Source organism: Phocoena phocoena, chromosome 4 (genome assembly GCF_963924675.1).
Source record: "Phocoena phocoena chromosome 4, mPhoPho1.1, whole genome shotgun sequence".
NCBI classification, from domain to species: domain Eukaryota; kingdom Metazoa; phylum Chordata; class Mammalia; order Artiodactyla; family Phocoenidae; genus Phocoena; species Phocoena phocoena.
Genome location: NC_089222.1, coordinates 87,714,873 through 87,739,733, shown reverse-complemented (window position 1 = coordinate 87,739,733; position 24,861 = coordinate 87,714,873). Strand labels below are relative to the sequence as shown.

Here is a 24,861-nt window from a genome sequence, read left to right as displayed (position 1 = left end):
TGCTGCCTATTAGCCCTTGACCTGTAATGGCTGAGAGAAAGACGTGCATTAATGGGCCAAAAAAATGTGTGTTTATTTCAGAACCCACTGGGAACTACTAACAAAATGATATTTTTCTTTAGTTATATGCGGCACATCTTGATTGGAGAGGCACTTTTTCTTCTACCCATTTTTTTTGGAGTATATTTAAAAGGAGAATGTCTTCTTGAGCAGCTTTGAAAATGCAGCTGGATTCATTACTGAAAACAAATACAACACCCAAACTAAGTTGAGAAAGAGAAGGGATTCTATTAAGACATCTTTTGGAAGCGAACACTTCAGAACAGGATACTTTTACCAGCCCGGTTTTTTGGTGGTGGTGTTCATGTTTTGGGTTTTTTTTCCCTAACCACTGTGTTGTCACACGTTTCCCCTTTGCTGCATCAGTCCACACACATGTGCACAGGATTCCTGAACTCAAGCAAAACTCAGGAAAACCATCCACTTTGTTCGATTTCCTGTCTCAGTCAGTAGAGTCTGAGTCTCTGTTCTTGTCACTAGAACTGCTTACATAATGTATGTTTTCTGAGAAACTAAAATAAAATTTTAAGTGCCATGTAATTTAAAGTTCAAATCAGTTTTACCAAAGCTTACTAGAAGTCATGGAAAAAGGTACCAATTCCCTTATTCCTCACAGTTGCTGGCAGTCTGAAGTATAACAGTTGGAGACTCGCCTTAAGACTTCATGTGCTTTGAGGGCTCAGTAAATCTGTGGCATCTGTCTAACATCAAAGTACCACAAAATCAAAGGCAAAATACAAAGTAAAACTTGTTCATTTTATTTCATTATGCCAAACCTCTGTCACATTTTGATTTAGTGTAAAGGTCATCCATGCCTGTTTTATATCTGAAGCCAAAACCAAAAGGCACAATTCTATTTTAATCCCAATTATAACTTTTGCTTCCAAGTGTATGATTAGGTTATTTTCCCCCAGGGCAAAGGGGTGGGGTTATTTAACAGGATAGAATAAAAGACTATTTTAGAAATACTACCCGTGGCAATATATGCTTCCTAGATTCGATGAACCTCTACTCCAGCCATAGTAAAATAAAAGACATCTATGTACATCTCTTCAGTGTCTCGTCCTGGACAGTTCATTGGGTACGGCTTTGATTCCACTTCTTACCTTACTTTAGCTTCACTTTTCAAAACATACATCTCTGCCTTCAATTTCTATCACAGGGTGTATGCAAGCCGACATGTACATACATCCTTGGGGACTGGACTTACTAAATAATGTTCAGTCAATTGTGTAATGTCTGAGGTTATTTAAGGAGAACTATTGTTGAGTTGTGGCAGGGAGAACTCCTGGATACGTTACAGAGGAGGAGGCCTCATCTGTAAGGAGCAGCCCAGATAACTTCATGCCTTATTTCCCTGTGTTTTTAAGTGCTAAGTACCTCTGTTAAAGCTAAGGTAAATGACATGTTTCCATTTTCTCATCGGGCCATTTCAAGGAATAGAATCTGTTGGCCTGAGTTTATCCACATTTCCCCCCCCCCGCATACCATAGCATCCTTCTTAAAATGCCATTCGCTTTTTAGATTCCAAATGACAATGTTTAGCTTAAGTTCTCATAATCACATGGACATTTTAACACTTAGGCTTTTCAGTTCACGTTCACTTCTAAATATCTGTGACCTAAAACAAAACAAATAATTAGCTATAGATGAGATGGGCTTGTGCTTTTCCAGGCTCGACCTCTGACCCGTTATCTGCCTATCCGGAAGGAAGACTTTGATTTGCGCAGCCACGTGGAGACTGCTGGCCACAATATTGATACCTGTTATCATGTGTCAATCACAGAGAAGACCTGCAGAGGATTCCTCATCAAAATGGGTGGAAAAATTAAAACTTGGAAAAAACGTTGGTTTGTTTTTGATCGGAACAAGCGCACCTTCTCTTATTATGCAGGTGGGTGATAAAAAACATCTGAGTGATATATTCAAACCAGGAATTCTCTGTTAAAGAACAAAGGCAATAAAATTCAGAATAAATAATTAGAGTGATAAGTAATAGAATTAATGGCAATATTAGCTTGATAGATGTATATTATTTTCTATTCAGATTATATGGTCCACCTGATATGAATTTCCTCTAGAAATAATAAAAATTATGTTATTTAAAAAGTGTGAGTTAGTCTATTCTAGTTCTGAAATAAGCTCAAGCCCAAATAAATATTAAATGGAATTTATTTTTTAGACCAAAATATTATCTTTTAAACCATGAAATCAGAAAAAAAAGGTTTCTATTTATTTCTCTATGGTCATATGCTCTAAAGTCACACACAATTAGGCAGCTTAACTGACAGTCATTCAACTGTAGTTTATACACTAGAATGACAATTTCAGCACAGAGAGTGAAGCTTATCAGTGAACTAGTGAATAAGTAAGTATTTATTAAGTGACTGGAATATTTTTGGATTCTTTAAATGATGGATTATGAGAACGATACCCTGCTGAATCTTCTATAAATACAGGAGTATTTGTGTAACAGGTTTACTTATTAAGAAGCCCCTTATTTACACATAGATCACATATGAAATATGTCCATTAGCAGCATAAGAATAGCTCTGCCGTCTTTTCAACTGCTGAGTAAGAGGAGAATCAGACTAGAGGTTATGAAGAGACCCTGCCTTGGGGTGACTGTATCAGCATTTATGAGCATTGTTGGGAATTGTTACAAAGTGTATCAAGGTAATAAAAAAATAACAGTCCAGTCATTTAATCTGTAGTGTGAGGTCAGGATATGTTTATGAATAGGGGTGTGAGCAACCAAGAAGCATGTGGAAGAAAGGAAACACTGGCAATGAAGCCCCAGAATCGGTGCGAGGAAAGGGCAGGGGGTGCATGCCTTTCAGTTAGGGGCTTTTTGGGTGGGGTTCCAGTTGCTACAGGGGCGAGTGACCTGAAGTAAATGGTCTACTAACCCTCACAGGTTGCCTCTCTTGGGCTTTCTGACCTTGGGTTTTATAAGAATCCAGAGACAGTCTCTTTAATTACTACAATAGAAAAGATGCCTATGTAATAAATGCCAATTTAGTGTCTGCAAAATGCATAAACAAAACTTTGCTATGTGCTAGTCTCCAAAGACAACCTCAGCCAGAATTTTCCAAAAATAAAATTTTAAAATAACTCAGACAAAACAGCTTCACTCTTTTCTGCTCCTTTTCTCTGGAATTTGTATTTCATTCTTATGCTTGTATTTTTCAGATTCTTTCTCATATCTGAAGTGCCCTACAAACAAAAGTTTTCTTCCCCAGTTTTCTGCCTGCTTTGAAACACTGACAAGGTTTACTTTTATCTCCAGATTTTATTTTACCTCTGTTTCCAAAAAAAAAAGTATTATTGTTTTCCCATGAATTCATTATTGCCGGACCTTTTCCACCAAATGTTTGAGAGACACATTGACCTTCTCTTTCACAGAAACTGGTGGAAACCCACCGAACATGGTATTAATTAAAACAGAGTTTCCCTAGGAGCTAAGTCTATATAATGAAAGTAAGTCTCTTGCCATCACAAAAGTTCTACCTTTTCTAACACTGTTAAGCCTGAAATATCCTTTCAGACTTTCTCCATTCCTTTTCATGTATGTTTCAGTCTATATAGGTATTCTTTCTTCTTCAATACAGTTAGGACCAAATTATGCACTCTGTTCATACCTTTCTTCACATAACAGTATTTCAAGATTTTTCTCTTTGAGCACTTGCAGATTTACCTCAGTCTTTTCAGTGGCTGTGTAGATTGCAGTGTACGGCTGGTCTAGAACTAAATCAGTTCCCTATGAAAGCTCCAGCAGATCTTTTGCAGCTTGTGCTCTAACGGTCCCAAATACATGTGCCCGTGCATGAGTAGGTCTTATACGATACAGTTTTAGAAGCAGAATTGCTGAGTAAGAATTCTGGCATTTTTCATTGTGTATGTTTTACCAAATTGACTTCCAAAAGAGACTTTCTCATTTGCATTTCCACCAACAGGGTATGACAGAGTCTCTTTCTCTGTATCCTCATCCATAATTTTGAGATTCTTTAATGTGCTTGCATGTGTTATCATCCCTGCAGAGTTTAAATTACAAAATGTCTCAAGAACATATTGGTGTTATTAGTCATCACAGAGTGATGCTGTTTGGTCGGTGGTTTGGTTGTTTGTTTTTGTTTTGTTTTATGCTCTGTTTGATTTTTATGGCAAATCTGACGAAATCTTTGGAAGCGGTTTGGAAAACGCTGCACTGAAAGGACATTAAATTATTGACATGAAACTCTGTTGAGAACAGGATAAAATATCAAGTATACTAGACAAGAAATTTGATAGGAAAGAAACATAAGTAGAATATTATTTTAAATTAGAAATCAAAAAACACACTTGTTACAAATTTCATTGCAACAGAGCTGCATATTAATATTTTCATTACAACTACTATCTTGGAGAATGTGGGGAAATAATTTATCTTGATGTCAATGGTGTTTACACTTGGTGTGCTAACCTGACAGTCAGTATTCTGGGTTACCTTTTGACTGCTAATTTGTGAAGAGCCTTGAGTAAAGTCACGTAGTCTCTTTTGTTTAGGGTTGCTAATTCCAACCTTTTTTTTTTTTCTTTTTTCAGGATAGAGTGCGGCTAATGTACTAACCTAGGTTATCTTAATTAATCTTAGATAATTTAAATGCTAGATAAATATTTTAATGATGATAGTTATAATGAAATTATAAGTTTTCCTGTCCATCAGTGGTGATAAAGTATTTGTTTTAACACTCATCTACCATTGCAGACAAGCATGAAGCTAAATTAAAAGGAGTAATATACTTCCAAGCCATTGAAGAAGTATATTATGACCACCTCAAGAATGCTAATAAGGTAAACATTGAATTTCAGATTCCTACGATTTGAATGCATAATTAAGTAGGGGGAAAGGTATTTTTTTGAATTCTAATTAATTTCGATTTGTTATTCTGACATAATGGGTAGATATGATCAGAATGGTGTTGGAAAAGTAAACATGGAAGTAAAGTAATTAATGCAGCTGATCTTTTCGTGAAAAAATAAATCATGACAAAATGAGAAAATATTCTGGATATATTGGTTTGGGAGACCCTGCCAAGTAACTCTTTGCTAGGCTTCTAAGAAGGAGCTACTACCTACTTATGAGGAAGATCATAAGGAAACATCTTAGTAGGGCTAAGAATAACATTTATTGAGCTATTTTTAGAGCACCCACTATCAGCTAGATACCCTGCTGGAGCTTTACAAGTAGCTGCTAAAATGATTGGTGAGCTCACTGTGAGAGATCTTGTGCAGAAAGGCCAGAAATATGGTCAATCTTGAGAAAAGTGTTGAGGGCGAGGGAATAGGTTACATTAGAACAGAAATAATAGCCACATAGAAGCCTTCGCATATCTCTGTGTTATATTTAATGTTATAATTTCAAGATTTTGTTTTATGTTCTTTTCCTTTTTTTTAGAGTCCTAATCCATTACTCACCTTTAGCGTCAAGACGCATGACAGAATCTACTATATGGTGGCCCCATCGCCAGAAGCCATGCGGATCTGGATGGATGTTATAGTTACTGGGGCGGAAGGTTACACTCACTTCTTGTTGTAGTGAACTAACGCAATAGTCCACTTCAGGGCAGACTGCAATAATTTCTTACAAGAATAAAGCCATATTCAACACCAGGTGGAAAGACCCAACAGACCCATCCCTTTAACTATGGATACTCAGAACTGTTTTCATATAAACAGGAAGTCATTTGTAAAAGGGAAAGAAGGGATTTTAATTCAAAGCTTGAGCATAAATAACTCAAAGCTTGAGCATAAATAGCAAAGAATTGAAGCACCTAGGAGAAAGAAAACACTATTTTCGTAAATAGCATCACTTATAGGAACATTTCTTATAAATTCTTTTTTATCAATTGTTGATTTTGGTGAAATAAACTAAACCGTTTACAAATGTCTATATGTACTTGGAAAATATAAAATTATTTTAGCACCCAAATCATTGGCATTGACTTTACTGGTAATCAACTGGCTTTGTTGAAAAAGGAGTATTTTGCTGAATGTTATTTTATAAATATAAGCAAATAAGGGCTTGGAAGGGAATATATTGTATGAGGAGTTTGGCCCTACTTTTAAAGTACTACACCAGAACCAAAGACTTGATATCACCTCTGTTTAACACTAGTAGTTTCAAGTGATGAACTGCAGTTAGTGTTATTCTACATTTTAAAATGGTACTTTGATGCCAACAAGTGCCCAGGAAGTTGACCTTGAAGAATCTACCAGTATAAGCTACTGTACATATATAGCAAACTACTCTTTGTAAAAGAAGAACAAAAAGCTGTGTGTTTTCGGAAGAAGCAGTCTTAGACATTCTGTCACATTGGGCAATTTAAAGTAAAGAGAATACTTAGGAGCTATTTTGATGAAGATTTCTCCATTCCCAGTACTGAGAATAAAGGCAACCAGTAGCTGATTTTCTTTATATTATCTGATTTCTCTTTGTTGCAGCCTCACATGACATAACTATGAAATACAGCTGTTTTCACCAAAGAACAGACCAATTAAAATCCTTATTTACAGAAGTATTGTGATTCCATTAAAAGGCAAATGAAGTTCAACTTAATGTACTCTGTAATGTACTATTTTATTATGTATTTTCTTTACAATTAGCCTTTGTTTTTTAGAGTTAAATTAATTTTTGTTGAATGAAATGACTTCAGGAAAGTCCTTTTATAATGATTTTCAAATGCCATTTATCCTGGTTTGTCATGTTGTGTGCGTTTGTAAGTATGAATGTACTCTTTCTACACATTGGCAAAAGAATAGAAGCAGAAAATAATGACATTACTTATTAGTACAAGCGAAATGATTAGATTAGAAGTGTCTGTAAAATCTTTGTCAGGCCTGCCTGGGTACAATTTTTTTTTTTTTTTTATTTGCAGTGGTTTGTATACATGTTGCCAATAATAAGATTTTGCAACTGGATGACACATGATTTTACTTGAACAGTGAAGGACAAAATCACAATTGCAGAAGACATTTTTATAATCTGTTTTTTCAGAGATCACCCCTAAACCCTGTAATGAGAGTGAAATACAATTGCTAAACTTTTGTTGGTTAATGTAAAGATATAACTTTTCTGAACTGTACTTTACCTTCTTCATCGGACTGTAAAGATATTCTAATCAACTTTATGCCTTGCATGATATAGTAAACCTTTCCAATATGTGTGTTAAAATATGTTGAGTTTGGATTAAAATATTGACCAGATTTCACATTTGAAAATAAACTCATCTCTCATTAGGAAGTCACCCATTGGTTACATGACAGGGGATGGATTAATCAGCAAAAGTCCATTGTAGAATCGACATAAAGGTTGTTGTGTGCTAACATTATGACTTGTAGTTTATAAACTGAAGTAATCAGAAATATCTCTAGACACATTCCTGTTGCTAACAAAATGAGATAACCCCTGAGAAACCTGACATCTTTTTGTCTAATTGCACAGATGCAATTACTACTGGGGATTGAAGGACTGTGTTTACCTATCCTTCTCTCTGATGGGGAAAAAAATCATGCATGTATGAAGTTAAAGCTCTAAGGCTTTACTTGGTGGGGACATCATTTGTTTCCCTGAACAAGGCAGCAGATTTCAGAGGAAGAAACCGCCCTCTACAGTATGTCCTTTCACACCTGTCAATGAAGGCAACATTGATAGTAGGTTAACGGAAACAAATTTGTCTACTTCAGGCCCATTGCTGTCAGTAAAAGCATCTTCACTTGACTCTAGCTACAATTTTTCCTGATTTGTTATACTGATGAAGGTGGATGGAGAAAATGGTCCATGGGTTTCCCTGCTTTTTTTGTGCAGTGCCTTTCCCACTATGAGAACAAGTAAGGTTTTTTTTTTTTCTGCACATAAAATGAAAGAAGACCTGCAAAAATAAAGGGACAGAACAGGGACAGGAATGATTGGGAATATTTGCAAATATCCAGAACCATAGGGAGAAGTGTTTATTGTTAAGATACAAAGGATGCTGAAGTGATGTGCATTGGGCATCACCTTAGTGATTTTAGTCCCTTTAGGGTCTACAACAGGCTTAATGGAGAACTAGCAAAATAGCTCAGCAGCTTTTGGAGAAAGTTGCTAAATCAAGCAGCTGTCAAGGAGGTGTTTCTGGCAATACACCTCTCAAGAAAGAGATCTATTAAGTTTTTATTTATCCAGCTTTTCTGGTGTGTTCTAATAGGACAGGTTCTCAAGACTCCAAAGATAGGCTGGATTCACTGTATCCAGTATTAAACCAGCTACATACAGTAACTTTTAAATAGAAAACAAACAACAACAAAAAAACCTAGTCCGTCCTTGTTGATGCGTGAGGCCTCCAAGAATTGCTTTGAAGGGTGTCAGAGCAGGAATCCAGAAAGCCTTGTACCACAGTTTATTTAACCATTTTTTTAAATTGGCCATTCCATTTTTTTCTTCTGTTTGCCTCTAAAAATGGTGCTCTAGTAGATAATATGCATCCTTATAAACTAGTATTTTCTATAGGATAGTCACAAATTGGGGCCATTGGGTCAAAGGGCATTGAAAATGATGCATATTTTAAATTGCCATAGGTGGTCAGGTTACTTGACAAAAAGAGTTTGTCAGTATACCCTCCCACCAACCATACATGAGTGCCCATTGCCCAGCTTCCTTGCCGGAAAAAAGTTAAAAAGAACAATAGTTGTTCTTTTTAACTTTTGCCAATCTGATGGATAGGAAAAATGGCATGGGTTATTTTTTTAATTCCAATTTTTCAGTTAGTGAGGTTGATCATGATGTTTACATATATGAACTGCCTATCACAGCTGTTGGCCAATTTTATTGGAATTATATATTTATTCTTATCATTTCTAGGAGCAGGGTGAACAGAACTATTCCGGTTTTATTCTTCTGTTGAGACTGTTTATCTACTGGAATTTATTTTTGCGTATAGTATGAGACAGGGGTCAGAGTATTTCAACAGTCAGGCATACAAAGAGCTAAAAGAAACTGAAAAAGGGCGAATGAGCGGCGAATGTTCGATTCCACTCCAGGCGTTTATACAAGCAGGATTAAGGTCAGATCTTCAAACCATTTCCGGTACAGGTCAAAACTGTCAGGGGGTGAGAACTACTTGTAACGCAGCAAGCCTAGCACTTTATGTTTCAGCTCCCTACTGTCATCGGGATGATGAGATGGTTTCCTATCTGGGAACGATGGGTGGGGTTCCTCTCCTCGCTTCCAGTCCTGGGGTATCTACCCACCGAGAAAGCAGCCTACAGATGGCGCTCAAAACATCCTAAACTCACAGACCGCACCTCCCCGACAGAACAGCCCAACAGCGAAAGGCTGGGACGAGCGACGACGCTCCGCGCATGTGCGCTCTCCGGGGGTCGAAACTCGGACAGGCGCTGTTTACCTAAAGTTGCGTCCTCCAGAGGGCGGCGCATGCGCAAGCTCAGTTTCTGGGCGCTGTGCGTGTCTCTGTAGGTCGGCGCGGGGCGCAGGGGCCGTTGGGAAGATGGCGAGGGTGGGTCTGACCTCTTGGGTACCTTGTCGCAGGTGGGGCTGGATGGCCGTCTCCTTCGGCTTCCACCGTGGGCTCAGCACGTTACTTGCACCGAAGGCCGAGCGGGCGCCACGGTGGCTCCCAGGTCAGTGTCCGAAAGGCTGGAGTAGGACGCGTACTTTCGAACATCCCGGATTCCGGCAGTTCCTGTGCCATGCGTTTTTGGCGCCCCGTTCAGAAATGCCCTTCCGCGGTTCTCAGTACCCCAGTTCTAGGCACTTTCGACAATTCTGGTGAAGGCTGTGAGGAGAGCTCTGCCGGACCCTGGGGTATTCTGGACAGCCCGGGCCGTTGGTGGCTTTACGCTCTGCAGTCTAAGGATCCTCTCTGCCCGCCTCCCCTTTGTTAAGCGCCAACATTAGGAAACATTCAGATGTTCATTTAATGCGTTTGATTATTAGTTGCTTTTGCTCTTCTCTGCTAGTTCTAAAGGGTTTACAGATCGTGACTGTTAAGATGCTTAGACCTGCCCTCCCTTGACTTGAGCGATTTTAAAGTATGAACATTTTCTTTGGAAAAGTATAAACGCCGTCATCAAGCCTAATTTCTAGTTTTTTGTTTTGTTTTTTTTTTCCATGATCGCAGCCCAGTAAAAACCGTAGTCATTACTCTACAAAGGAAACTAGAATTTGGACGAAAAATTAGAGCCCCTGAATATTTCCGTTCCTTGTGCTTGATTCTTCTCTGTCCCACCCTACCTCCACTCCCAACCCCCATATATGTAGTCTGTCTTTCTGAATTATGTCTTTTTATTTTTTTGTTTTGTTGTGTTCACACCCTTGCCAGACAGCTGTCGGATGCATAGTGCTTGGAATGGGAATTGTCATGGCAAATACCCTTTGAGTTAAAAATTTTAAGCATATTATCAGTTTAACTTACATTTAATTGTACACAACCAAAAGGCTGTTATATATGTTTTTCTAGCAAAGTATAGTATGTCATTACATTAACTAGAATATGACACTCTTTTACTATTTAGTAAACATTCATTGAACACTTATGCCCCAGGCTTTGAGCTAATCCTTACAGTACGAAGATCATTCACGGATATAATGTTAAGAACCTGGCCACTTATAACTCACCAAGATTAAACAAGTTGTAATTATCTCATGGAGAATTTCCTGTTGGAAAGTAATATCGAAGAGAGGATATGAAGGAATTTTGGAGTGCTAAGGAAATGGGAAATGAACATTTTTGCTGCTGCAATCTGTCAACCAACATAACTGGCTCCTACTAGCCTTGTTTTTCACTAAAAGTTTTAAATTTGGCATATTTCACTATACATTGAAACTCTGAAACAGGATTACATATAAAAGGGATAGCTTTAAGGGCTTCAATTCAGTTTTTTAAAAAATCAACTTCTCAAATCCAAAATGAGGAAAACTTTATTAGCTTACATGGAAGAGACTGAGAAGTTTTAATTAGCCACAATAAAGTAGAGAAAGGTTTCATGTAATAAAAAAGAGATTCCGTTGGTCCAGAAAAAGACTGTTAAGGGAGTACACAAGCCTAGTTTCTTTGGAGGAAGAAAGTGGGATTATAAATGACTTTTTTTTTTTTAATGTCTTTACATTTTTTAAGAGCAAGTATTGATTTTACAGTAGGGAAGGAACTTTAAAAATAATGAAATGGAACAATCTTGTAAGGTTTACCCATTGTGCCTTTGTACTTGAACTAAGATTTGTGTGTACCATTCACAGAAAACCAGGCCAACAAATAAAACACAGTGATTGGGAGTCCTATGAGAAATCTTTTTCCAAAAATGGTATTATCATGCATTTATTCAAGGTTACTTGTAAAGAAACTGCTCATTGAACCTGCCTCAGCAGATATGGAATCACGATTGGCTGTTACCATGGCCCATGATTTTATGGGTGGAGAGGGAATCAGTAATAAAAGGGGCACAGCACCTCTACCTTTGAAACAACTTCCCAAGGGCAGACCAAACTTGTTTCTCCCCCTTCCCACTAAAAAGTAGAGGATGTGAAATCCCTTAAACATTAAAAAAAAATTTAAAGAAGACAAATCTCACAAGAAAGGGTTAAAACTAGTGTAGGTAAATCTTAATGTTGATTGATACTATTTGGGACAGATGATATAGCAGCAACAGAAAAACATTTTTGACAAGTCTCTCTGTCTTTTGTTGCCTTCAAATTTCCTTCTCATTATGTATTTTGGAAGAATCCTGATTGGACCTTGCTCAGAGAAGACACCGATTGTGACATGATTTTAAAAGATAACATGCACAGACTTGTGACTTTAATACTTCACATCTGTATTTTTTTCTATTAAATGGAAATAGTATTTGACATCAATTTGATGAGTTAAGAAAGTTAAGATTAAAAATATGTATGGTTTTCAAAAAACTGTGTTTGCAAACTATGTTTTGTGTATTTTGTTTAGCTTGCAGACAAAAGACATCAATCTCTTTCCTTAGTCGACCAGACCTTCCAAACCTGGCTTATAAGAGGCTAAAAGGCAAAAGTCCAGGAATTATCTTCATCCCTGGCTATATGTCTAATATGAATGGTACAAAAGCATTGGCGATTGAGGAGTTTTGCAAATCTCTAGGTCACGCCTATATAAGGTAGGAACAACACATTTTAGAGAAAATATTACTACCATTTACTATGGCAGTAGAGAATTACTTCTGCTCTAACCAACTGGAACAAATGTCAGCATTTTTATGGATTAATTTATTTTAATGGTCTGTAAACTTTCATCTTGTGATTTAGGGTTCTTGTAAAGTGCAGCCTTTAAAAGGCCTTTTTTATAGGTCTTTGTGGGGAATTCCTTGTCAGTCCAGTGGATAGGACTCCTAGCTCTTACTGCTGAGGGCCCAGTTTCAATCCATGGTCTGGGAACTAAGATCCCACAAGCCACGCTGCCAAAACAAAACAAAAAACAAAAATAAATAAATAAAGGTCTTTGTGCCACACCGACAATGGTGGCAGAAAAAAACTAGTGGTAACTTAGCTCTTTAGAAACAATATTCTAACATGACAACAAACCAGTATACTAATTGGCTTTCTTGTAATCTCGTAATTAAATTGTGGTTTTCCTTTGGGGACTTAAGGACATTTATTTGACCACTGTTTATTTCCTTTTAAAATATGTAGTTTAAAATAATATATGTGTTTAAAAGTATTGTAAAATTAATATTGTATAATTCGCATTTCCACTGAGTTTCTTTTCTTTCACTTCTGTAGCCTGAATATGTATAAGCATAAATAAGGATATGTGTTGTTTACCACTTGATTTCACAGTTCCTAATATTTCATACTGATAATTATTTTACTAAAATCATGTGTTTACATTGTTATTAGATTTGTTTACTTATAACAATCATTTATTTAGTGCCTGATTTGCCAGAAGAGATAGTATGGTTTAGTAAAAAGAACACTGGCCTGGAATTCAGGAAACATGGGCTGTAGAATTAATGCTAGCAATAACTGACAAGATGAGTCAGTTAATAAATGCTGGACCTATTTTCTTCATCATAAAAAGGAGGAGATAGGACGAAAGATAATTTCTGAATTCTTTTCTAGCACTAGCAACCTAAAAATCTATTTATCTAGTTTTTAGAAGAGTTTCACTAACATTCACTCAATAGGTCTAGAAAATACAGCTTTTAGAAATAAAATAAAAAATAATTAGAAATAAAAAATTTTTTAACTTTTAGAATTAAAAATAAGACTTTTATCTATTCAATATGTTAGCAAAAATTATGTCAGTTGTATGAATTTTGTCTTAGTCCTGTTATCAAATTAACTGAATTATTTCATTTTCATGATCAGAACTCTGGAGTATTTTTTACAGGTAGACTTTCCAGCACTATACTGGTGCTGTGAAATATACAAAGAATTATAAAACATGGTCGTTGCCTGTAAGGCTCTTTTAATCAGGGTGGGGAAATGCAAGATAAAATACATATGGGAAATTAGACAGAAATATTCATCAAAATGTGATTATGTCAAAGAGCCGGATACTAAATTGTATAAGGTGAGAGAAAACTAGGAGTCGAAGTAGATAGAAAAAACTTTATAAAGGAACACTGAAAAATAGTTAGGATTTGGGTAAGAAGGAAGAGCTATCCAGGAAGGGGAGGACTACCCTGAGCAAAGCATGATGATATCAGAAAACTTGCCACCATTCTCCTTCTTTGTCCCCAAAAGAATTTGACTCAAGAAATCCCCATTTTATCAGTTCTCGAATTTAAATTGAGACTATGAGAGCTATAACCAGTTCCTAGCTCCCTACAGGACATATAAGGGAGTTTTCTGCATTTTGGATGCATATGAAATAAATTTTCTTTTTAAAGGTATATTAAGTAATGAGGATGAAATTATAATGTATACAGACAATTATGTGATACTGTATTAAAATGTAGCCGAAGTGCATCTTTATAAAACTTTATAAAGTATAGCCCTTCGTTACAATTTTTAATTTGATCAGGTTCCTTTTTATTTGCTTTCATCGCAATCTAATCACTATTAGCTACTGATTGCATTTTAACTTGTTATAAGAGATTTTATCTTCTATTTATACTCCCAATTTCTCAGTTTACCTTTGTTGTGATTTTGTCTGTGAAACTTAGATCTTGAATGAGGAAATGGTTAGTTCTGTATATTACACAAGGAATAGTACATATGGTTCTGTGTAAATGGTTTTTTAATATCCTGCCACCATGCCTAAAATAAGATTGAGTCGGAGCTCAGGAGCACATGGTTTTAGAGCTGGTCTTCTCTCATAATTATTTCTAATAAAATTTAAAATTTTAGATTTGGGAATATGTTCCAGAGTATTGGGGCTGCTAAGACAGAATTGCATTACTGTGTTTAAAAGTTTTAAACTGCTGAATGTTTTTTAATTATCTTTGTCACTTGGTTAGGGTTCAGCAAGAATGAACTATATTGTCACCTATTAGTATCACTGAATGTTTATATTTTCCTTTTTGAAGGCCCTCTACATCTGTTTTGCATTTTCACCATGTAGTTGTAAGGCAACTGTAAACAAAATACAGCAAGTAGAGATGTGTGATTGCCCACGGAGGGGGCTAAAGGAGAAATAGTTGGTGTCTTTATCCCCTCTTCTCCCTGATCTGTCTTCTATATCCCCTGGATTGAGGAGAAATAATAACCGAGATTTAGACTTCAGTAGCTGCCTTGTTACGCTATTTCCCTAGGATCCAAAACCACTTCACTTCATACCTAATTTTAATTTCTTTCTCCATCACTTTTATTTACTTATTTTTAAATTTTATTTTATTTATTTATTTGTGACTGCATTGGGTCCTCATTGCTGCACATGGGCTCTCTAGTTGTGGCGAGCGGGGGCCACTCCTTGTTGCGATTGGCAGGCTTCTCATTGTGGTGTTTTCTCTTGTGGAGCATGGGCTCTAGGTGCACGGGCTTCAGTAGTTGTGGCATGCGGGCTCAGTAGTTGTGGCTCGTGGGCTCTAGAGTGCAGACTCAGCAGTTGTGGCACGCGAGCTTAGTTGCTCTGTGCCATGTGGGATCTTCCCAGATCAGGGATTGAACCTGTGTACCCTGCATTGGCAGGCGGACTCCCAATCACTGCACCACCAGGGAAGTCCCTCCATTACTTTTTAATCCCTTATCTCTAAGAAAATAAGTATACACTATATATCACATATATATTCTTCAAGTACATGAAAAACATTAGGATTTAATAGTTTTCACCAGATTTTAAGAATCAGAAAAATACTGAAAACTTTAAATTTAAATAAAATAGTTCTTTATACTTTTACGTTCTACTTCTATTCATTTAATATATATTATAGTACTCAGTGTGTGAGGTTCACATGCTAGCCACTATGGAGAATGCAGAAACAAAAATAAGATGATGGTAGTTCCCCTCTAGGATTTTTACAGTCTCATAGGAATGATGAGACACAAATACATAAGCTGTCTTATAGAGCAGGATATAATAAAATGATTGTGACTAATAAAAGTGAATTCTATCCAAGTTTCATTAGGTAGAGGTTTCTTTTTTTTTTCAGCTTGTCTGGGAAGTCTTTCCAGCAAAATTTCATTTGGACTAAGCTCTGAGAGGGGATATTAGTAATGAAGGTGATGGGAGAAGATATTCCACTTGAAGGAAATGGGTGAAGCGTAAAAGAGAGACAGAAAACGTAGTCTTTTTTAGGAACAACAAGTTGATCAGTTTGACTAAAGCAGTAGTTTCATCAGAAGAAATAAAAGTTCAATCTGAGATGACTAAAATATGTTCTTTAAAAACAGGCTAAAGCACTAAATTTTTATGTTATATATCACAGGAAGCCATTGAAATTAATGTCATAGCAATACAATGTGTCACACAAAACCTGACAGTATAAAGTAGGTCCATTTGGAGAAAGAATGACACAGTGATGAGGCTGCTGTGATAGGGTAGGTTTAAGATGAGAAAGACCTGCACCAAGACACCAGTCTTACCAAGCTGAGGAGAAAGGGGTGCATGTGAGAAAAAATGAGAGAGTGAGGATAGTACAGGGCAGGCAGTGTTCTATACCCTGCGGAAAAACAAACTTGAAATAAAACAGTCTGCCCTTGAAGAACTGACATTCTAGTCAGAGACATATATTTAAAACTTGATTACAACACGCAATATGAAAAGTGTTAATTGGGGGCTTCCCTGGTGGCGCAGTGGTTGAGAGTCCGCCTGCCGATGCAGGAGACACGGGTTCGTGCCCCAGTCCGGGAATATCCCACGTGCCGTGGAGAGGCTGGGCCTGTGAGCCGTGGCCGCTGAGCCTGCGCATCCGGAGCCTGTGCTCCACAACGGGAGAGGCCACAACAGTGAGAGGCCCGCGTACCACATTAAAAAAAAAAAATAAAGTGTTAATTGGGTACAAAGAAAGTGACCTACTACTACTAAACGACACATTCTGTCAAAGAAAGTTCCTCAAAGGAGGTGACATGACTTAAAGGATGACTAGGAGTTTGGGGAAGGAAGGCTTTTTAGGCAGTGGAACAGCATGCAAAGTCTCAAAGTTAGGAAAGGGCTTATCCAGGAATTGGGAGTAGTTCAGTATGACTAGGGTTTAGGGCAGTCTGCAGGAGTGGTGTGATACTTCATGATTTATTGAATTGAGACCTTGAAGGAGAGGTAAAGTTCACAGATCAAACAGACTTTGAGCCTGGAGAACTAGGAAGTTGGAAGGAAAGAAAACCAAGAGGAGGAGCTAGTGATGATGAATTTGATTCTGGACTTCTCTTTTCCTTCTACTAATTGAGTAAACATAACAGTTAGCACTTACCATGTGCAAGGGACTGATCTAGGCACTGGGAAAGCAGTGTGAACAAAACAATCTGCCCATATGGAGCTTCCATTCTAGTGTGGGAGATAGACCACAAACCAATAATCAAATATGTGTATTGTCAGGTAGCAATATTTGCTATAAAGAGAATAAAGCAGGGTAAGGAACTAGAGAATGCTGAAAGAAGCACAACTTTAGTTTGAATGGTCAGAGAAGACTTACGGAGATGTAACATTTGAGCCAAAGGCCTAAATGAAGTGAGGGAGCAATCTGAGTGGATATCTGGAGTAGAGTAGTCCATGTGGAAGGAGAAGCTGTTGTAAAACTCCTGAGGCAGGAATGTGGGTGGTATATTCCATTAACTTCAAAAAGGAAAGTAAGCATACAACTGGGAGGGAGAGAGAACAGTAAGCAATGAGATCAGAGAGGTAGTTAGGGGCTAGAGGATGGTAAGGACTTTGGATTTTACTTGAAGATTATACAAAGCCTTTGGAGGGTTTGTGCAAGACATGATTTTTGTTTTAAAAGGATCACTGACTACTGTGTGGGGAATAGACTCTGAGAGTGAAAAATGAAAATGGAGATCTACTAGGAGACTGTTGCATTAGTTCAGTCAAGAGAGGATAGTGATTTGGACCAGGCTGGCAGCAGTGGAGGAGGTGAGAAAGTAAGTGGCTATGGGAGATCTTTGAAGGTTAAGACAGTAGGATTTGCTGAAATACATATTGACTTCACTGTTTTACTTTAATATATTTTAGACATTATAATAATGATCAATGTGCTGTCTTCCTTAAAAAAGAGAGAAGCAAATACATAGATATCTAAATATAGATATGTTTTCTCTTTTTCCAGGTTTGATTACTCAGGAGTTGGAAATTCAGATGGTAACTTAGAAGAATGCACAGTGGGAAAATGGAGAAAAGATGTTCTTTCTATAATTGATGACTTAGCTGAAGGACCACAGGTGACTATTTTTGTTAAATATGATGATAATTGTTGACTGCAACCTCATGACATTTGAGCTGTTTCTTTAGATGTGAAAATTTATTTAATATTTTAAATGTCTTAACAATCCATTTTTATATTTCAATATCAAATCAATCAGTTCTATTATTTTCACTTTCTCATAAAACGAAGGTAGCATTTTACTTTTCATTTTACAAATTTTATTTGTCTAGTTTATTCTCTATTATAGACCTAATACTTTAACAAAAAGTAATCATAATCTTAATTTTACTTTGTGCCAAATATTAGAAGTCTGGGAGCCAATGAATGTAGAGAAAGAAAGTATATACATTCTATGAAATTATTCACTTCCTTACAGAAAAGAAAAAGAAATTCCTCTTTAAAACTACATGTTTTTATGTTTAGATACTAGTTGGATCTAGCCTCGGTGGATGGCTTATGCTTCATGCTGCAATCGCACGGCCACAAAAGGTTGTAGCTCTTATTGGCGTAGCAACAGCTGTGGATAGCCTAGTGACACAGTTTAATCAGCTTCCTGTTGAGGTAAGTCCCAGGCAACCTCCGTGTATCCCTCCTGTCGTTCTTTTGCTCCCTCTTTGAATTTTGTTCATGTGTCATCTGTCCTTTGACTTGTTACACTGGCTCATCTTTTGTCTTAACTGCCTTTTTGTATACCATTTCTTTGCCTTCTTTAACTATTTGGTCTCCTGTTTAAGGTTTTCTTTTTTTTCACAGTCACTTCAAATCATTTTGCCAAATATTTGAGCCACATGAATGAAATCACACTTTAAATTTCTTGTTTTAGCAACATTTTATTAACCATGTTTGTTTATTTGGATCATACATCGTGATCTCTTTTTGGATCTCTTAGTCTTATTTTGTGGCTTCTGGGAAATAATACCTATTCTATGACCATGTTAAGACAGCTAATCAATTATGAAACTTTTTTTTTTTTTTTTAGCCTGAAAGCCTCAGATCCACTCTCAGAAGAGTTCTCTGAGCACACACTGTCAGTCATACACAGGAGATGAGACTTGCCATTCCTGGCCTAGACACTAAATTAGCATTCTTTTTCTACTCCTAATTCTCACCTTTAAAAAAAGAAGGTGCTTTTCACCATTAGCATGTTCTTCAGTAACTCATGATAGAAATAAGGTTTCTGGAATAATTGGGAAGGGAATTCGTTTATTATACTTTGTTATTGGACATACGTTTAAGCACTTCAGTTGTCTGCAAGGATAAAAAAAATGGTGGGTAATACCTGTTTATTTTTGTGTGTGTTGTTTTTTTGTTTTGCAATCAATTAAGTTCTCCTTGGGCATATGTTTCCTAGGGCTCTAAATTTCACTTGTGGGACTAAGACCCTAGCAGAAAGAAAACAGTCCGGAGCAGTGGTTCAGAAAGTGTAGGCCCGAGGCCAGCAGCAACAGCATCACCTGAGAACTTGTAGAAATGGATATTCTTGAGCTTCACCAAGACCAGCTGAATCAGAAACTGGGAGTAGGGCCCAGTAATCTGTTTTAACCAAGCCCGCAGGTGAAGTGTGAGAACCACTGCTCTACAGAGTGGGGGAGCAGGAGGGGGAGGAAAAGCAAAAGAAGAAAAAAAGCCTGTGTGGTGTCGAATGGTAGAATGTCATTGAATTTGCCTCAAGTTCTGCATTGAATTCAGTGCCATGTACTCTCTGTTCTAAGTTTATTCTTAGTTCACATTGTTCTTTCCATTTCCTTAAGAATGGCGTTGTCTGCATAGTCAGGTTCTTCATATGATTTCCTATCAGAGCTAAAATTACAAAGCTGATCTTCTTTGCACTTACCTCCTATTTCTGAATTGTTTTCACTTTCTTGATTGTTTCTTATACGTGGTTGCTCCATGTCCTCATGCTGCTAAATTTTCCTGCCATTGTATCCTTCTGCATGTAAACCTTGGACCCCTTACTCTGTTCTCTAACTCAATAATGCAGCGCTTCTCATGGTAAGAAATTATTTCAAGAAGATGGCCTACTGGAAAAGAATTGATTAAACAATTTTGGGAGGTTATTGGTAAATGACAAGATCTGTGTACATTTATTTTTATGTGTGTGTATCCATCACTCAGAGGGAAGATATGGTAGATACCCTGTAAGTGACTGAGAAGATCTATAGCCTGCAAATCAGGGTATATCTTTGCTAATCCTAAATCAGACCAGCAAAAATTCTTAAACAGAAACATGTTGACCCTTATTAACTTAAAAGCATGTGTAAAGAAAGAGCAGGGACCCTAGGACCACTATCTCTTCTTCTCCACATAGGCAGCCAGTACTAGCAGTGTCAAGGGAATGGAGGTGGAGGTTTTTACTATCTTCTTTAGCCCTGGGAATGTTAAGACCCAGCATTACTCTTTATGTAGGAACTTGACTTACCTCTTAACTAACTCTAATCATTGTCTGCTTCTTTGGACAGTAGAGGGCGTCAGGCAGGTTGCACAGCTGTTGGAGTCTAAGCTTCACAGCCACATTGCCTTGTTAGTTTCTTCTTGGTGTAGAAATTATGTATATTGTACATTTTCTCTGATTAATACTGTTTTTGCTATTTCTGTACTTTGTGAGGCTTTGAGACATATAAGATTTTGTAAAGTTAAGTTTGTTCTTCAAATGGACAATATTCATTCAACTCAATAGCAGATAACAGAGCTAGTTGGGGTGGGCAATGATGCTTAAAATGAAACTATTATTAATTATGTCTCAGTAATTAACATAGTTCCCACTTCATCTAATAATCAATGAGACTAAGTTCTTATTACTGAAATTACCAATTCAGGAACAGTCATGAGTAGCTTGAAGGTAACTGAATATCATTTTTACTTTAAATATTTGATTCATATGTTGCTTTAATGCAAAGTACCCCATGATACTAATATAGGTTCATATATTTTATAGTTTTTTAGACTTCCACTAATTTTAAATCATTTGGATATAGATATTTAGAAGTCTAGGTTTCAGATATACAGCTTTTTCACTGAATCAAATCTCTTTGGAATTTTATAAAAGACATTAAAATTCCTAAGTACACAGATTATGTCATACATATTTTACTGTTTAAATTCATTTTTGCCTCTTTGTAATAAGTCAACAATTTTAAATGTGGAAAAATCATAATGTTTTCATTGAAAATGTAAATACAAAATTTTTGAAATATATTGTATGTAGCTTTTCTTTCCTTATATTTTTCTTTATTTTTGATAAGATGTCCATCTGTTTTTATAGACAGAAATGCCCTTCATATTATATGGTTGCAAGAGGCTTAAAGCTATTTACATCTTGATTTACTAGTTCAAGTTGTGATAATCTTTCCAAAGAATTTATTATATGCATATAAACCTTTATGTTCAAAGATGTTCAAAAAGTATTCAGCAGTGTGGGAATGGTCAAGTTAATTATCTTAGATGCATTATAGTGGACAATTATGCAGCCTTTAAAAACTTTTAATAGAATCTTTTAAATCCCAGAAATATATATATTGAATACATAAACCAGCGCTGAAAACTATATATGAATTGTAATAGCTAAGTGTTTTACATACTGTATATATAAAAACCAAACACATGTAGAAAAATACTGGAAGGAAATAAGCCAGAATAATAATGGTTGTTATATCCACGAAATAGGATTATGGTGATTTATTTATTTTTATGCTTTTTTTTTTTAAAAAAGGTAGAGTTTTTTGGTTTTGTTTTTAATAAATTTATTTATTTATTTATTTTTGGCTGCGTTGGGTCTTCATTGCTGTGTACCGGCTTTCTCTAGTTGAGGCGAACGGGGTCTGCTCTTCCCTGCAGTGTGTAGGCTTCTCATTGTTGTGGCTTCTCATTGCGGAGCACGGGCTCTAGGGCGCACGGGCTTAGTTGCTCCGCGGCACGTGGGATCTTCCCGGACCAGGGCTCGAACCGGTGTCTCCTGAACTGGCAGGCAGATTCTTAACCACTGCGCCACCAAGGAGGCCCTGTTTTGTCTTTTATTTATTTAATTTATTTTTGACTGCGTTGGGTCTCGTGTGAGCTTTCTCTAATTGCGGCGAGTGGGGACTACTCTTCTTGCGGCGTGTGTGCTTCTCATTGCCGTGGCTTCTCTTGTTGCGGAGCAGAGGCTCTAGGCATGCGGGCTTCAGTAGTTGTGGCACGAGGGCTCAGTAGTTGTGGCTCATGGGCTCTAGAGCATAGGCTCAGTAGTTGTGGCACACGGGATTAGTTTCTCCGCGGCATGTGAGATCTTCCTGGACCAGGGCTTGAACCCGTGTCCCCTGCATTGGCAGGTGGATTCTTAACCACTGCACCACCAGGGAAGTCCCTTTTTATATTTTCCACGTTTCTATAATAAGTATATGTTACTTTAACTAGAAAAATTGTTTAAGACAAATTATAATCTAAAAAATAGAAATTCTTCAAGAATCAAAGAATACCCAGCGTTTTATTTTAAGGATAGAAATGATACGATGCTCAGTTTTCAGGAAGTATTTGGAAGACTTCTTTGTCATCCACAACAACAAACAAATTTTTTCTCATTCCATAGAACTCTAAAAGGCAAAAACTACATTTTTTTTATATTCAGGATAAAATTGGGTGTGTATGGTTGCCCCAGAATAACCACTGTCTTATTTTTCTTTTTTAGCACTATGCTTTATTCTTCTCCTCCCACCCCATCCCCATTTTAGTAACTTCTCGTATATGCACTTTTAGTTTCATGATTTTTAAATGTAAACAATTTTTATTCCTAAGATTTGATTTTATGTAATATGAATGCCACCTGTACTGATTCCAAGAAATTATTGTACTTTTCTCCCCTTCATTTTCCCTTTCAAGTTGGAATGAAGCAATACCTGATTTTTAAGACGTTACACGTTAAAGTTAGTTAAATCTGTTTGAATCCTAGTTACAGCAGTTAACTACCTTTCAACTTTAAACATATGTATTACTCTAACTTTAATATCCTCTTTTGTAAAAATGAAATAAGAACAGATAGTATCAGGATCGTATGAGATACTATGTGGAAAATACTTGTCACAGCTCCTTGCACATAGTAATTAATTACTGATAATTATCATCATTATATTTTTATCTGTTTTCCCCTTCTTCAAAGACTGCTTTTCTTGAATTGTTTAAGACTATTGTATGTGTTAATGTTGCATAAATACTTTTGTTTTCCTCATTTTTCCCAATAGGCAAAAAAGGAAATAGAGATGAAAGGTGTGTGGTCCATGCCATCAAAATACAGTGAAGAAGGATTTTATCGCATTCAGTACAGTGTCATTAAAGAAGCAGAGCACTACTGCTTGTTACATAGTCCTATTCCTGTGAACTGCCCTATAAGATTGCTCCACGGCATGAAGGATGACATTGTACCATGGCATACGTCCATGCAGGTTGCTGACCGAGTAGTCAGCACAGATGTAGATGTCATCCTCCGAAAGAATAGTGATCACCGAATGAAGGAAAAAGCAGACATTCAGCTGCTGGTTTACACTATTGATGACTTAATTGATAAGCTTTCAACTGTAGTTAAGTAGAATCACAGTTTTAGTTGGAATGTAAAGTAATGGATCCAGAAGATGGAAGCTGGATAACAGATGAAGGACCCTGAAATTTAGAAGGTTTGTTTCTCTTATCTCTACTTTGTAGGTATCATGTGAGTATTTAATGGTGTATTTGCACAAGTGATTCAGATTGTGAAGAAAGTACCAGCTTCTGTTTGAAAAATGTTCTCCTTCCTTCAATCCTTGATTTTTTTCATTAAAATATTTCCTATTTTTTTATTCACGAGGTGTTTACCTTCTAATGCTTATGTTAACTGTGCCAGAATTGCTAATAAAAGTTGATTTTTTTGTTTTTTGTTTGGTATCATTGTATATGGAGATTTGCAAAATTATTTCTGATTTTAAAATGCAGTTTACAAGATATAGGAAAATGTTTATTGAAATAAATCTAAAATGACTAGAGAAATGACTGAAGCATAATAAAGTTCAAAATAAAGCTATTACTTTATGTATTATATTCTGCATGTTATATTTGAACTTAAAATCAAGGTTATTCTTTTTTAAGGGTTCAAAACTTTACAGATATATAAAGGATATATATCATTTTAAATTTTGGCTTATATGTCTTATAGTTAACTGGGGGAATTTCATCTTAAGCGATGATGTAATATTTTCATATTCCAAAGAAGAAATGAATCTATATATTATCACCTACCTGCAGAAACATTCCTGTTTTATTAATATGTGGCTTAAGTACAAATAGCCAAGTGATTGCCATCTAAATCAGAGGGCTTTCTAAAATGTAGAGATAGTAAGAAAATATGAAAGGGAACTACAAAGTTCTTTTTTTTTTTTTTTTTTTTTTTTTTTTGCGGTACATAGGCCTCTCCCGTTGCGGAGCACAGGCTCCGGACACGCAGGCTCAGCGGCCATGGCCCACGGGCCCAGCCGCTCCGCGGCATGTGGAATCCTCCCGGACCGGGGCACGAACCCGCGTCCCCTGCATCAGCAGGCGGACTCCCAACCACTGCGCCACCAGGGAAGCCCCAAAGTCCTTTTTTTAATAACTAAAATAAGCTTGTGCAGTAATCAACCTTGATATTGAATTGGTATCTTTTAGCTTTTCAGTGTGACTGGACTTTATTTAGCTTGCATGTGTCAAAAATTTCTTTAACTCATTAATAAGAGAACCAGCAAATGGCAAACCTGGTTCAAAGGACAATTGAAGAAACATTTATAGGTTCTGAAGAATGTTGGGATAAAATTCCCGTGCTGAAAAGAGTTAACATAGCAGATGACTGCTTCTCCTCAGAGAGACCTGCTTACAAAGTTCGCCCTTGGCTAGCATCTGGGAACTTGGATTTTAGGAGTGTCCCAGCATTCTGTTAGGGAACTGTTGATCAAAACCGCCAGCCTTGGCCAGACACAATGATAACCACTTGCCTGAGTTGTCTCACAACAGGAGGTCCCAATAAAG

At 36.8% G+C, this 24,861-nt stretch overlaps 2 protein-coding genes across 3 annotated transcripts in view; both read left to right on the top strand.

Moving 5' to 3' along the window:
• The window catches only part of PHLDB2 (pleckstrin homology like domain family B member 2), a 103,844-nt gene extending 97,858 nt beyond the window's left edge, over nucleotides 1-5,986 (top strand). Inside the window, exons 15-17 of one of the 2 annotated variants that reach the window (XM_065876058.1) lie at nucleotides 1,735-1,954; nucleotides 4,808-4,893; nucleotides 5,498-5,986. In XM_065876058.1, coding sequence (XP_065732130.1) covers nucleotides 1,735-1,954; nucleotides 4,808-4,893; nucleotides 5,498-5,638 — 447 coding nt within the window. In that variant the 3' untranslated portion in view covers nucleotides 5,639-5,986. The remainder of the gene's footprint in view (nucleotides 1-1,734; nucleotides 1,955-4,807; nucleotides 4,894-5,497) is intronic. The other variant, XM_065876060.1, reaches the window with a different exon arrangement.
• A 3,590-nt stretch (nucleotides 5,987-9,576) lies between these two features.
• Nucleotides 9,577-23,873, top strand: ABHD10 (abhydrolase domain containing 10, depalmitoylase). The gene is made up of 5 exons (XM_065876772.1): nucleotides 9,577-9,717; nucleotides 12,036-12,219; nucleotides 17,764-17,875; nucleotides 18,283-18,420; nucleotides 23,073-23,873. Exons 1-5 carry the CDS (start codon nucleotides 9,585-9,587, stop codon nucleotides 23,415-23,417), a joined length of 912 nt encoding a protein of 303 aa, XP_065732844.1. The 5' UTR covers nucleotides 9,577-9,584; the 3' UTR covers nucleotides 23,418-23,873.
• Nucleotides 23,874-24,861: the final 988 nt, after the last annotated feature.

Coding starts and splice junctions, on each gene's coding strand:
- ABHD10 (XM_065876772.1), top strand. CDS start 9,585: ATGGCGAGGGTGGGTCTGACCTCTTGGGTACCTTGTCGCAGGTGGGGC. Junction 9,718..12,035: donor GGCGCCACGGTGGCTCCCAG/GTCAGTGTCCGA, acceptor TATTTTGTTTAG/CTTGCAGACAAAAGACATCA. Junction 18,421..23,072: donor TTAATCAGCTTCCTGTTGAG/GTAAGTCCCAGG, acceptor TTTTCCCAATAG/GCAAAAAAGGAAATAGAGAT.